Consider the following 14,156-nt stretch of genomic DNA (forward strand, 5'->3'; position numbering starts at 1 on the left):
TTGAAACACATACCTAAAATGTAGTAAATTTTAAAGACTTAGTAAATACAAAATAATTGCTTATAAAACAGGACAGAATGAACAGATGGAAATTTCAGTATGGTTTTTCACTATGTGAAGTAATAAATAGAACATTTTAGAAAACTTGCCTCTTTTTATTTGGCAAATGAAAGTTTAACTGCATTAACACAAGGTAAGTATTTTTAGTTTCTATTTCCAATATTTTCAAATGGCTTAATGTCTTGCCATCTGGTTTTTGTAACAGCTCTATGGAGATATAATTTATATATCATATGTCATTTGATTTTTAAGTTTATATTTTCACATAGATTCAACAAACACTTCCTGGGTCACCAAATGTGAGTTCAGATGTGTGGTTTACTGGTCAGCATACTGGGTATGTGGTCATTCAGACCTCTTCAACCCCTTCAGAATAAAAATACTTGTAAGAACTTAGAACAAAAGGAATGAGAACTCTCCCATTGTTATTCTGTAATAAGGTCATAAAGGTCAAACTGGTGAAGCGGAAAGCCGCCCTCATGAAAAGACATGAGCTCTGGCCGTCTGTGTGCCGGCATCTGCCCGTGGCCACCTAGGGCCACCTGGACTACCTCCGGGCAAGCCCCTTGTACCCCTGTGACCTAGGCTCAGGCTTGGGGCCTCTTGCCGTTTGAAGTGTTAGAGATTGAGATAAAAATGCCTTTCCTTTTATGGCCGATCATGAGCTGCTTTCTTTCATTTTTCTCTCTCTTTCAGGTATGAATTAAGTGAAAAGATGTTATCTGCGTGCAACTTGCTGAAAAATAACATCAATGACCCCAAAGCTTTGACCAGCAAGGATATGGTGAGTCTGATCTGCAGTCGCTGTCCCCAGTCCCTGCAAAGCGCCGAGCGGACACCATGGTCGAGGCAGCTGTGGCTGCCCGGAGCTGCGCTTGCCAGCATGCTTTCCTCCAGACTATTTCTAGCATGTGTGGGCGGAGTGAGCATCCTGCCGCCCTGCTCACTGGGTCATCTGTGAACTCCTCTCGGGGCCAACCTCAGATATCCTTCTCTCCCTGTACTTTTCTCGAGGGTGGTGCATCTGTGAGACATTTACGGCACATGGAAGAGAGGGCTTATTGCAGTCATTCATCACCTTTCTGCATGTTCTGCTTCTACTTACAAAACCTTGTGGGCCAGGGAGCAGAATCCCAGAATTTTTTTTTTTTTTTTAAGTTAGCATTTGTGTGTGTTTTGTTGTCGTTTTCTTAAGGAAAAAAATAAAAGACCTATCTGGGCCACGGTCAGCATTCCTTTTAATTATGAAACTCGTATTCTGTTCTGATGTGGAACGCAGACTGCCACTATTTTTAAACATAGAAATAACTGCACTTGTCATCACGTAGTTTGAGAGATTCAGAAGCAAACAGCAAGGAGGTGGGTGGTTGCCGTGGTGAGCGTGAATGGCACAGCATAGCACAGACACGTTTCTATGGCGTGGGGGTCTGACCCATGGCCAGGTCTGCCGTCTTCTCACGCACTGAGGTTTTGAAGTGTGGCTGCTTTCGTAGGCCAGACCAACGCCCTGGTTGACAGCTCTGTTCAGTGCATTGAGAAAAGGCAGTTTTTCTGTGTGTTATTTTAGATAGTAACGTGCGTTTGAATCTTTGCATTTTAGCAGTGGATTTAATAGGAAGTTTTATGCTGGTTAACTTGAGTCAGCAGCTAAGTTGATTTATAAGGCTCACAAGATTATAGAGTTATAAAATCAAAATGTTAGCGCTAGGAGGGATTTAAGGGATTATCTAACCCTGGAGAGGCAACTCAATTTCCTCTTGTACAAACACAATCTGAAGAAGACGTGGTGATGGGCGTGTGTGCCTGAGACCACTCTGTTTTGGTTCATCCTACTTTAACTGAGGCCCCGAAGGTGACAAGTCCTGTCTAGCGTGGCAGCTACTAGTCAGTGCTGGGACTCTATTATACCCGTCATGAGCACTAGTCCATGTTGTTGTTTTCTCTCAACTAAATCATATTACCTTGTTATGTAACATCTTTTTAAAAAAAGTAAAAGACAGTTTCATCTCATGTTTGTGTATGTTGCTGTAGAAACTTAAATTCATCAGAGCCAGCTGAGGCTTGGCACTCAGTCAGTGTGCCGAAAAGGAGCGTGGCCGTGATGTTTACCGAAGGAAATGCTCCATAAAAGTCCTGGCCTGGGGGAGCACAGAACACCGTGCGGAGTCCCATCAGGGATGCACTGAGCGTTGTCTAAAGCTCAGTCCTAAATAGGAAAACCATGGAACCTCACTGTGATGTTACTGTTTCCCACTAGGTTTAAACTGAACTTAAAATTGGTGCTTTCAGGCCCCCAATTTTACAGCCATAATACACTTTTTCTTTCATCATTCTCAAAATTCTAGGTTATGTGGTCTTCCGGGAGGACTCGACATTCCTATGACCCAGATTGCCAAGCATGTTGTCAGGCACACATTCCACGATCAGTACATTTTTGCTACTTGAATATTCATTTAGTGACAAAAGTGTTTAAAATATTGTGCCATGGCCCAGTCAGTGTGGCTCAGTGGATTGACTGTCGTCCCATGGACCAAGGTCACCTGTTCAATTCCCGGTCAGGGCACATGCCCGGGTTGTGGGCTTGAGCCCCAGTGGGGGCGTGCAGGAGGCAGCCAATCAATATTTCTCTCTCACATTGATGTTTTTCTCTCTCTCACTTTCTTCCTTTCTCCCTAAAAAATCAATAAAAAAAATATAAAGTGGTATCACACTGTGGAAAGTAGTGGACACATGAAGGTCACCGTGTCGGGGCCATATAACCCTGTAGAACACTGAGTATTTAACAGAGTTAGGACAAACAGATGACATAATTTCCCTTCCTGCCATGTGGGGACTCTCAAGAAATAGAAATCTGAATATGTAAAAGGGGGAGCAGAAGGAAAAAAATTAGATGAATTCTTGGCCAGGCCCCCTTTCATGAGTGACCAAAAATATGATTGAATAGGCTCAAACGGAATCAGCAGCAGCAGGAAGATAGAGCTGGGAGTTCAGAGTCCCAACCTTTCTACAGAAAGAAGACTTCTTGTGTTCTGGTGCTTTTGACATAGGCTTTCCATCTGTCTTTCGTATATGTTAGTCTAGTCAAGAGAAGCAAAGCACAGATGAATTGTAAACTCATATAAAAGAGGGTCCATGTCCCAGCCAGTTTTGCTCAGTGGTTAGAGCATTGGCCCGCAGACCAGAGAGTCCCGGGTTTGGTTCCCCCTAAAGGCACGTACCTCGGTTGCAGTTTGCCCCCAGCCCCGGTTGGGGTTGTGTGAGTGGCAACCAATCGATGTGTCTCTCTCACATCAATGCTTCTTTCTCTCTCTTTCTCCCTTTCTCCTTCCCGCTCTATCTGAAGATAAATGCAAAAATGTCCTTGAGTGAGGATTTAAAAAAGAGGGCCCATGAACATCGATTGTAGCTATCCCCGGCACCAGCACTGGCTGTACCTCCTCCACCTGGAACTTCATGTGGTGCAAGTTTGACCTGATCATCCATGAAGCACATGCCATGTTCATGTGTCCACACCCTACAGGGAGGCGTGCGGGGCTGATGATGAAATGCAGATGATCCCAGTGGGAAATGTAATTTGTCCCAGTTCTGCTTCTCCTCCCTTTCCGTGGCTGAACGTTTGTACTTAATATCGGAGTGGGAATTGAGTTGGCTACATGCTTACCTCCCAGCCTAGTGCTGGTGGAGATGTTGAGGGATTCGAGGTTGGTCTGGATAGGAAGGAAGCCCCATAATTAAGTGTAATTAAGTGTGGGTTAAGTCATTTCTTCTGTCCTAATTGCTATGAGAGTCATTTGCAAGGCCAGTGTAACTACATAATATTAATAGTTCAGTAATAAATAGAGCCAGGCCTGAGAGTTTTACATACGTGGCCTCATTTGTTCTCATTCCTGTGAAGGAATGGCATCCTTGTTGTCCTCATTTTGCAGATGAGGAAACTGAGGCACAGAATAAGTATCTTCCCCGGGGTCTTAAACAGCTCCTAAGTATCAGAGCCAGAATTCGAACTCTTGTGCGGTGCCCTGTGGCCTCTATAGACTTCAGGATGTTTGTGGTTTAAAATCAGGAGGGATGTTCCAGTTTAGGACTTGGGGCTTCTCTCGGGGCTCTGGGCTTCGCCAGGGGCTCTGCGAGCCAAGCTCACTGCATATACTTGGCTATAAAAGGCTTGGCTCTGGGGCGTCCAGCTCGGTCCGGAAAGTCTATAAATAGCAGCACTAATGGCGCTGGCCTGGTGTTTTGGCAGAGGTTCTGTCTGAACACCCTGCAGCACGAGTGGTTCCGCGTGTCCAGCCAGAAGTCGGCCGTCCCGGCCATGGTGGGGGACTACATCGCTGCCTTTGCGGCCATCTCCCCCGACGTCCTGCGGCACATCATCAACATGGCCGACGGCAATGGCAACACGGCCCTGCACTACAGCGTGTCGCACTCCAACTTCGAGATCGTGAAGCTGCTGCTGGACGCCGGTACGTGGCTGCCCCGTCCCTCCCCCCGCAGCGCTCGGCCGCCTCATCGCACGGGAGCCGGTGGGCCTGCGCCTGGCTCTGGGCCCGTCCTGCAGGCCTGTCTGTCCACGTGGTGTGGCGAGGATGGCACTCCTGACTCCTCGTGGGCGGCTGACGCCTTAACGAAACTGGGTGGTACGGGTTCCAGATCTGTTTAGAAAGGAGGTTTGGGGGTCTTCTTTCTGCAGTTTAGCTGCGTTCCAGCGAGGTGCATCCTTGGGGTGCGCGTCCCCCCTTAGTTCCCGCCTCGGTGGCATCACGCAGGCGTGGCGGGTTGGCTCTCAGCAGGCAGAGCGATGCTCGAGGGCTCGGGCACAGCTTCGGTGCTCACAGGCTGCTCCACTTGTCTTTGGCCCATGACCTCCAGCCAGTGTCTCACAGGTGTGCAGGGACCAAGCAAAGGCACTGAGACAGATTATGCTAGAATCAGCCCCATTTCCGCCAAAATACACCCAGTTATGGGGAAGTCAGCATAGAGCCAAGAAAGGGTTGTTCTTGTACCTGAACCATAGTAATGAGAATTGGGGAAATTCTTGTTATAATTGAACTTGCCATCCCAGAAGATTGACAGTGGGTATAGTAAAGATGAAGTGAGGGAGTGCTACATAGAAGGGCCCCTTCGAGAAATACTGAGCTTTCAACTTGTCATTCAAATGGAGCAGCCCAGTGGTACTTGTAGTTCCCAAATCATTTTGATTGATTGATTTTTTAAAATAGTATTATTTTATTACTATTATTATCCCCAGCAGAAAAGCCATTCCTTTAGGCAGTAATGCAGTACAAGTTTGATAAGCCTCTGATTTCTGATTTATTTTTGAAATACCTGCATTTACTTCTGGTACGTGACTGATACAGAATTCACAGTGCCTCCGTCTAATTAATGGAAACACAGTGGGGCATCTGATTTAGAACATGACTATAAAGTTGTCCAGTTTTCCCATTCTGCTTCTTGACCCAACAGTCCAAATTTTTCTACTCTGTTTTGTGGATGTTGGATTAATGCAGAAAAGCAACAAAGCAGATTTGTCCATTTTTCTCTTCTAAGTTTGCTTGTTCCCGGTGTAGGAGCGATGTTAGGATAAAACTGCTTCCATCTTTCAGGAAGGAATTCTCAGCTGCCTTCTCTTCAGGCTCTCCAGACTATAAACAGAGCTGGTGATACTGTCAGTCCAAGTTGTTGTGTAAACAGAGAAGTGGATGCTATCCAGGAAAGCAAAAAAAACAAAAACAACACACACACACACACACACACAATTTCAGGATTACTCCTGAAAGTAAAAAATTTAACCTATCTTTGGGAAATTTGTGTGGACAAGATATTTTGGTAAATTAAATTATTTTAATTCCATTGCTGGATTGCTTTGGTTAATCACTTTTCTGGATTTACTTACCTTTAGACGGCTCACCATTGGAGGCTGAGGTTCTGGCTCTGTAACGCGTGTCTGTGAATCTGTCCCTATCCATGCAGCATCCATAAAAAACTGAACGTCACAGACACGAGGAGCCTCCCAAGAGCGCGTCAGCTCACCTGCTTCTCCGTCATAGCCTTTTCCTTTTCTACATTAAAAAATGTGCACGGTTGTCAACGCCATGTGTCCCTAGTGTGCAGTTATGTTAGAACTCAAGGGAAGTTTTCATGGTACCTTCTCATATCACTCTGTATGACGGAAACACCCTAAGCATTTTAACCGTGTTGGGTCACAGTTAAAAGTGTCTCTCCTGCCCCTCTATTCCTTTCGTTTTATTAGAAAGTGCTGAAGGAATTAAAAATGCCTGGAGGATAATTTTGCCCCAGAAGACCTCTTAAGAATTATAGGAATAGGAAAGGTCTGGTTTGTAGGATCTGTTAGTCCCTGGCAGTTTCTTAGGGGACTTTAGAACATTTGCTCTCAGACCACAGTTCTCAGAGTAGGTGTCATATGATTGAAATTCTGCTTCTAAGGGCCTCAAGCAAGTCAGATGAGTAAACCCAGGGTCTCCGAGTGAGTAGTGGTTTCTGAGTGGGTAACGTCACATTCAGAGTTCCACACACAAGCCTTTACAAACCTGTTTCCCTTGTAGCTCTCACTGCACCCTTTACTGCAAAACAGTGATTTCCTAAACACAGATTAATGTCTGGTTGCCACATTATTGTTTATTCCTCACAGCAGCCATCACTTAGAACAGCCTCCCAGACCTCCACGCTATTGCAGCTCAGCCACCAGCTGCAAATAAGACATGCTGTGGAGCTCACTGTTGCTTCTGGCCTCAAGAAATTAAAAAAAAAAAATTTTTTTTTGTTTTGTTTGATATAATAACACCTCTCACATTTCCTTCCAAGTCATTCTTGTATTTTGATCACCTGAGGCCATTTTATTGGATTGTTCCAAACACCGTGCCTTCCGTTTGTGTTAGGAGATGGCTTCTCCCTTAAAGACTCATGTCTTTGCAGACGTGTGTAACGTGGATCACCAGAACAAGGCGGGGTACACCCCCATCATGCTGGCGGCCCTCGCCGCCGTGGAAGCAGAGAAGGACATGCGGGTTGTAGAAGAACTCTTTGGCTGTGGGGATGTGAACGCCAAAGCCAGCCAGGTGAGCACACTGTCTTCCCAGCCTCGTGCATGTACACGCTTGCTGACGCAGCTCCGACCTGCACACGTTCCCACACCACCCTTCCCACCACCCAGCACTTGCTGGCCCAGCCCCGAGTCCATGTGGCTGCCTGGCAGTCCTAGATGATCAAGCACACTGATGAATACTGGCTTAACCCGGCTGGTGTGGCTCAGTGGTTGAGCGTCGACCCAGGCACCAAGAGGTCATTGGTTCGATTCCCGGTCAGGGCACATGCCCAGGTTGTGGGCCAAATCCCCAGTGGGGGGCATGCAGGAGGCGGCCAAATTGATGTTCTCTCTCATCAATGTTTCCATTTCGCTCTCCCTGCCTCTTTCTCTAAATCATTAAAGAAAATGATTTTTAAAAAACTACTGCCTTAAACTTCCCATGGGAAACTTGTCAATCCTTTATCTTGTGGTGCCTCTGTTTGGAGCAGTGTGTACATAAGCCGTAGGTCGGCCTGCATGTAAGTGACTGGGAGTCCCCAGCATCTACCAGGTGACTACCTTCTTCATGCTGGGTAGCAGGTGCCCCTAGTTCAGATGTGTTGGACTTGGCTAACCATCTCTGTCTTTCCAGCTCCTTGATATAATGAGACAGCCTCCAAGCTGAAGGGAAAAATTGACTCATCACTTTATGATCTAACATATTAACTAGCTCATCACCCGTGAGAAACTGATTGCGCCATGCCTGCCACCGCCCGCCCCCAAGTAATGCCACGTCCACTCTTTCCCTCTCGTCTCACCCCTGCTCCCCTCCCCCCAGCCCAGCTTCACGATAGGCCACACGCTGCCAGGCTGGCACACACGCCTGAAGTTCACTGCCATTTCTCCCTGCAGGCAGGACAGACGGCCCTCATGCTGGCGGTCAGTCACGGGCGGATAGACATGGTGAAGGGCCTGCTGGCCTGTGGTGCTGACGTGAACATCCAGGACGACGAGGGCTCCACCGCCCTGATGTGCGCCAGCGAACACGGGCACGTGGAGATCGTCAAGCTGCTGCTGGCCCAGCCGGGCTGCAGTGGTCACCTGGAGGACAATGTAAGCTGTCCCGGGGGCCCCGGGACACGGGGGAGCTCTGTGAGTGCCACTTGGCAAGGGGGAGAGAACGGATCGATTTCTCTTTGGTTCTCCTTGAGGGTTTGTGTTGCCATCCAGGCCACCTTGCTTCATGGCCCAGCCTGGCAGCCACTACTGTGTGCCAGCCAATACCTACCCCATTAACTAAAGCCAAAGGCAGAACGATAAATAGGCTTCACCCCAAAATTCATTAAAGGAAGGAGGTGCTGAGCATGTACAAGAACCAGCATATTAAAGGGGAATAAACAAAATTTCAATACAGAATCAGAATCAGTGTAGGCAACTTCTAAATCCACCAAGAGGAGCAGGTCCCCGGTCCATTTAGAAATCCGGATTATTAGCCATTACAAGTTGGGTCTATTGGGTGACTAGAACCACTACTGCTACAGTGAAGCGTTCCCACACAAGTGAAGTAAAGGCAGGCGTGCCCCTCGCCAGGGCCCGGCGGAGTGATGTTTCATCAGCTAAGGGCGCTGGCTTGTCTTGGCTTCCTTGAGTACATCTTTCCATCCTGCGCGGGTTGTTCATCTTCGTCCCTCTGATCTGCTCTCCCAGGTCCTAAGCTGTCCCGTTCCCAGATAACCCATTGACTGGGAAACACCCTAAGGCAAGCCGCTCCTCTGGATGTCTGATAGGTGAAGGCACAGGATAACATTTGGGTGGTGACAGGGTGGAAAAGTCCAAAGGTCACTGAGGTCATGCTGGGTTGGTTCTGTTTTTGCAAGTTTATCTCTGTGGAGCACAGGTTTGGACCAGAGCTTCCTTTAACTCAGAACGCTAAACAGTGAGAGGGAAAACATCCTCCTTTGCACTGAGCCTCGGGTCCCTGTGGGCCCAGGTCGGCAGGAAGAGCCAGCCAGTGCGGGGTTTGTGGGCGCGGAGGGCTGGCTGCCTCTGCACAGGGGCGGAGCTGCAGGCGGACCCTCCCTCCTGGGAGCCCAGGGCACCTTTCCAACCTGCTCCCTCAAGAACGCTCTGTTCCTGGGTCTTCCTTTCTGTGGGCTTTTACTTTTGCTCTCTCAGCAAAGAATGGCTTGTGGATATAGTAATAAGAGGCCACAGAGCCACAGTGACTTCCAGACAGCCTGGTCTCACCTCAGCCAATGTCTACTTCCTTATCCTTGAAGGAGTAGGAGGGCACCCGCTGCCTCCCAGGATGCAGAGTGGGAGGAGGGACCCTGAGATTCAACCCACATGCACATTGTTTCCCGCGGCCAGCAACCCAAGGGGTCCTTAGTCCAGCTAGACAGAAAGTCAGTTGTGCTGTTTTCTGTCTTGATGCTCCTTTGTGTCCATCTGAATCTCTGCAGTTTATTGATTTTTTTTTCTTTTTCGAGAGAGAGAGAAACATCGATGAGAGAGAGAGAGATCAACATTAATTGGCTGCTACCTGCATGCTCCCCCCCACCCCCAGCTGGGGATCAAGCCTGCAACCCAGGCTTGTGCCCTGATCAGGAATTGAACCCAGACCTCTTAGTCCATGGGATGACACTCAGTCCATTGAGCCACACCAGCTAGGCTGAATCCCTGCAGTTTAATGGAAACCAGACATTTAACTGACAATTTTTCTTTCCCATATTTATTGTTTTCCTCATATTTTCATAAGATACATTTCTTTTTTTTATCTTCATCTGAGGACCTCTTTCCATTTTTTTTTTTTTTTTTCATCCTCACCTGAGGACATTTTTCCATTTTTTGTACAGATAGAGTGGGAGGGAGAGAGAGGAAGAGAGAGAGAGAGCGAGAAACATCGATGTGAAAGGGACACATCGAGTGGCTGCCACCCGCACGACCAGCCAGGGCCGGGGACAAACTGCAACCAAGGTACATGCCCTTAGCGGGAACCGAACCCGGGTCTCTCAAGACCGCAGGCCGACGCTCTAACCGCTGAGCCAAACCGGCCAGGGCCCTCTTTCCATTTTTTGTTCAGATAGAGTAGGAGGGAGAGAGAGAAACATGGACGTGAAAGGGACACATCGAGTGTTTACCACCCACACGACCCAACCATGGCCGGGGACAAACTGCAACCGAGGTACGTGCCCTTAGCAGGAACTGGACCCCAAGCCGACACTCTAACCACTGAGCAAAACTGGCCAAGATACATTTCTTTTTTTTTCTTTTTTTTCTTAATTAGAGAAAGAGAAAAACATTAATTTGTTGTTCCACTTATTGATGCATTCATTGGTTGATTCTTGTGTGTGCCCTGACCAGGGATCAAACCTGCAACCTTGGCGTATCGGGCAACATTCTAACCCACTGAGCCACCCAACCAGGGCTCCATAAGATGTGTTTCTGCAAGTGTGCTTCCGCATGGTGTTTAGGGATTTAGGCCCAGGTCTCTCCCTAAGAGAAAATTAAGAGATCTTTGGCAGCCCTGGCTGGTTTGGCTCAGTGGTTAGAGCGTCAGCCCACAGACCAGAAGTCCCAGGTTCAGTTCCCGCTAAGGGTACGTACCTCAGTTGCGGTTCATCCCCAGCCCCGGGTTAGGGTTGTGTGGGTGGCAACCAGTTGATGTGTCTCTCTCATGTCGATGTTTCTCTCTCTCTGTCTCTCTTCTGTCCTCTCTCCCTCCTGCTCTATCTGAAGATAAACACAAAAATGTCCTCAGGATAAAAAAAAAGAAATCTTTGGCAAATTGCAGGATGTCAAAACACGTATGGTATATGCCCGCTCATTTGTAATTATAAGAAAGAAAGAAACTAAAATATGTCTCTACCCCTATCATCTCCTACTGTTCCCTGCTGGTGGGCACCTTGTTGACGGAGACTTCTTCAAGGGCTGGCTGCGTTGATGAGGATCCCCAGTGTGCCGACTTCACACTAACCACTGTGAGGCAGAGACAGGGTGACTGTCCTCTTGATTGATTTCCTTATGGTGGGGACAGTGCCACGTTCGTCCTCGTGTCCGTAGGGCTTAGCACATCAAGGTCCAGAAAAGTTCCCTACAGGACTGAACAAATGGCTAGATTTGGGGGACCTTATCAATTACTGGAGGGTATTTTGTTTTGTCACCTTTTGGTGTCTGGACGTTTGAGAAATCAACCTGGCTCGTTCTCTGCCTCTTGAAGGATGGCAGCACGGCGCTCTCGATCGCTCTGGATGCGGGCCACAAGGATATCGCCGTTCTCCTCTACGCCCACGTCAACTTCGCCAAGGCCCCGTCGCCGGTCAGTGTTTCGCGCTTGGCACTTGTTCACAGGCTGGAACCCACCGGGCGGGTGGGTCCCCTTCCTCCGGGAGGTGACAGGAGGCACAGGTTTTATGATGCTTCTGAGAATAAAAGATTTAGTGTTTAACTTAAGAGGCCATCACTTTTCCCCACCCAGAAGGCCAGGAGTGCTGGGCCTCGGGAGATAGCGCTCAGCCTCACGCGAAGGGCTTGTTCTGGGCAGAATTATTCAAATGGCACGTCTTGAGCCCATGAATACACATCGACGTTCCTGGCATTTTTCCTAGTGCAGAGAGTGTGAGGAGCAGCCTGTGGTCCCAGAGTCTACCCTGAGCAGGAACCTGACTTCCCAGAGGGGCTGGAGGTGGCAGTGCTAAGTTCAGCTGGCCCGGGAGTGCCTCCTGCTGGCCGACCTGTGTTCTGTGCTCCAGCTCTGGCTCTGGCTCATGGGTGGTTGTCAGCTGTGGTGGACAGAGTTCCGATGTCCCAGAGAACACATCTGATATTAACCCCCATTTTTTTCCTTTCCTGGTCTCTAGGGCACCCCTCGGCTTGGAAGGAAGACATCTCCTGGTCCCACCCACCGCGGTTCATTTGATTGATTATGTACAAATAGCCGTCCATTTACATGCCACCATTAAGCTGCTATTGTTCCTGTTGGGGTGACAGATACTGAATGTATTGTGCCTGAGCTCACCAGCAGACAGACGCATAAAGCCAAGGACTGAAGGCTGGAGCTGTCGCAGTGGAAGCTGAGCCGGCAGGAGGGTGCCGCGGGCTCATACCACCTGCCTTCTGGCCTCCCTTCTGCCGTCTTCCCCCTGTGGAGGGCGCACTTGACCCCAGTCGCTGTTGCTGTTGAGTCTCTGCTCCGTTATGCACAGTTGTAGGAAACTGTAACCTGACCTGAGCGGGCAACTTCTGTTCTTTCTCTCCACCCTCCTCCCCCCACCCCACCCCCCGCTGAGAACTCTCAGGTTCTCTCATTGGCATGGTGTTTTACGTTTTTCCACAAGTATTTATATTTACGAATGTGGAATCATTGGAAAGTTCTTCACAAATTCCATTCCAGCATGGTTTTGTTGATTTTTCGTCTGTCTTTATTATTTTTAAGTACATTAAGATTACCCTGATCATCGGCAACTTGGGCCTGGGCTGGTAGGTTTCTGGGTGCAAATGAAAAGCCGGAGCTCGGGAAAGGTATTACACAAAGGAATCTTTTCCTTCGGTGTTATCTGGGTGGATGTATTATATGACTTTTTATAAACAAGGTATCTATATGAAATTGACACAGTATTTTCAACTTTTATATTCCGTGGTAATAAAAGACATGAAGAACTACATGTAACAGTACCCTATTTTTATTAATAATTGCACAACTCTATAGCTAATGATAAAGTTGGATCGTGTTAGAGGAATGGGCTCTACTTTGCCTCTAGAGAAACACAGTGTAGTCCTCCACGTATTTATGGATTCCTTTATACCATGTCACACTTACTTTGGTCTTATGTGTATTTAAATGTTTGAAGTGCCTTAGACTCTTGCCATATTTTCAAAATAAAATTTTATTAAGCGCTTTGCTTGTCCCTGCGTCATCTCTGACAGCGGTCTGCCCCGATCCTGTTGACGTGCACAGTGTGGATTGCACCCGCCGGTGCTGCGCCCCGACAAGAGAAGACACCTTCCGAGAGCACCTCCTGCTCGCTGCTCAGGTTGCGCGTCACGAGTCTGAAATTTAAGACCTCATTAGGCAAACAGTTCATCAGACAGGCAATCTCCAAGGGGAGCCAGGGAGCTAACTCTCCTCACATGCAGAGGCACTCGACCTGGGTTCTAGTTTTGGGTGCCACTGCTGGTGAAACCTGTAGTGATGAGAAAGGAGAAATGAAGCCAAACTCACTCTTTATTTCAGGCTGCTGTTGGCCCGACAGGACCTGTTTCACGTCCTTTCTAAAAAGGAAAGGGGATCGAGTTCATCTCATTCAAATGAAGACACATGGCGGCCAAAATGCACACTAGGTGTTTTGGCAGAGGTGCCGGTAGTGGATTTCTAACCCAGATTATTTGTGAGAGCCAAGTGATTGGGAAAATGTCACTGAGGCTTTTCTTAATCCCTCCTTCCTCTCCTTCCTTCCTCTCCTTCCTTCCTCTCCTCCCTTCCTCTCCTTCATTCATTCATCAATTGGGCTGAAGAACAAGACGCAAGACTAGAGCTCCCAGCAGGTGGGTGCCACCACAGTGCTGGCACTGGACGCCCATTTTCACGGGCTCAGATGTTTGCATCTTTTAGAGAAGAATTTTGGAAGCACTATGAGAAGCAACTCAGGCCAACTTGGGGCTGTAAACAGACTCTCAGTTCATGCGGGGGCCTCTGGGACAGAAAGGGGCATCCTTTTCCATGAGCCGGAACAAGGAGGTCACAGCTGCCTGGAGCCACTAGTGTCTCTCTTCCTCCTGGGACACATCTGTCAGCTCTGGGATGTGGGCTAAACTTCAGTTCTGATAGTTCGAGGCCAAGTTCCACCAGATCTGAAATCGCACAATAAATTAAAGCAGAAGAGTGTGTGTGTGTGAAGAAAAGCAGGGCTGTGAGTTTCCTGTCTCATCAGGGCACGGCAGGCTTTTTGAGCAAGGAGAGCTGTGTCTCAGGTGGTTTGTGGTCCTGGGAGTGTTCTTTGTTCCAGCTGATAAAGGAAGGTAATATTGTTGGTGCTGGAGGAAGGAATGCCTATCAGCGTGCTGCATTTCAGAT

At 48.2% G+C, this 14,156-nt stretch overlaps 1 protein-coding gene across 6 annotated transcripts in view; it reads left to right on the forward strand.

Annotated features, from left to right (window-relative positions):
• KANK1 (KN motif and ankyrin repeat domains 1) overlaps positions 1 to 12,974 on the forward strand; it is a 196,159-nt gene extending 183,185 nt beyond the window's left edge. For all 6 annotated transcript variants that reach the window (XM_036261121.1, XM_036261122.1, XM_036261123.1 and 3 more), the window contains 6 exons: positions 757 to 844; positions 4,304 to 4,523; positions 6,994 to 7,136; positions 7,997 to 8,197; positions 11,304 to 11,402; positions 11,944 to 12,974. In XM_036261121.1, coding sequence (XP_036117014.1) covers positions 757 to 844; positions 4,304 to 4,523; positions 6,994 to 7,136; positions 7,997 to 8,197; positions 11,304 to 11,402; positions 11,944 to 12,006 — 814 coding nt within the window. In that variant the 3' untranslated portion in view covers positions 12,007 to 12,974. The remainder of the gene's footprint in view (positions 1 to 756; positions 845 to 4,303; positions 4,524 to 6,993; positions 7,137 to 7,996; positions 8,198 to 11,303; positions 11,403 to 11,943) is intronic.
• Positions 12,975 to 14,156: the final 1,182 nt, after the last annotated feature.

The sequence above is a fragment of the Molossus molossus genome, unplaced genomic scaffold (assembly GCF_014108415.1).
Source record: "Molossus molossus isolate mMolMol1 unplaced genomic scaffold, mMolMol1.p scaffold_m16_p_14, whole genome shotgun sequence".
Taxonomy (NCBI): Eukaryota; Metazoa; Chordata; class Mammalia; order Chiroptera; family Molossidae; genus Molossus; species Molossus molossus.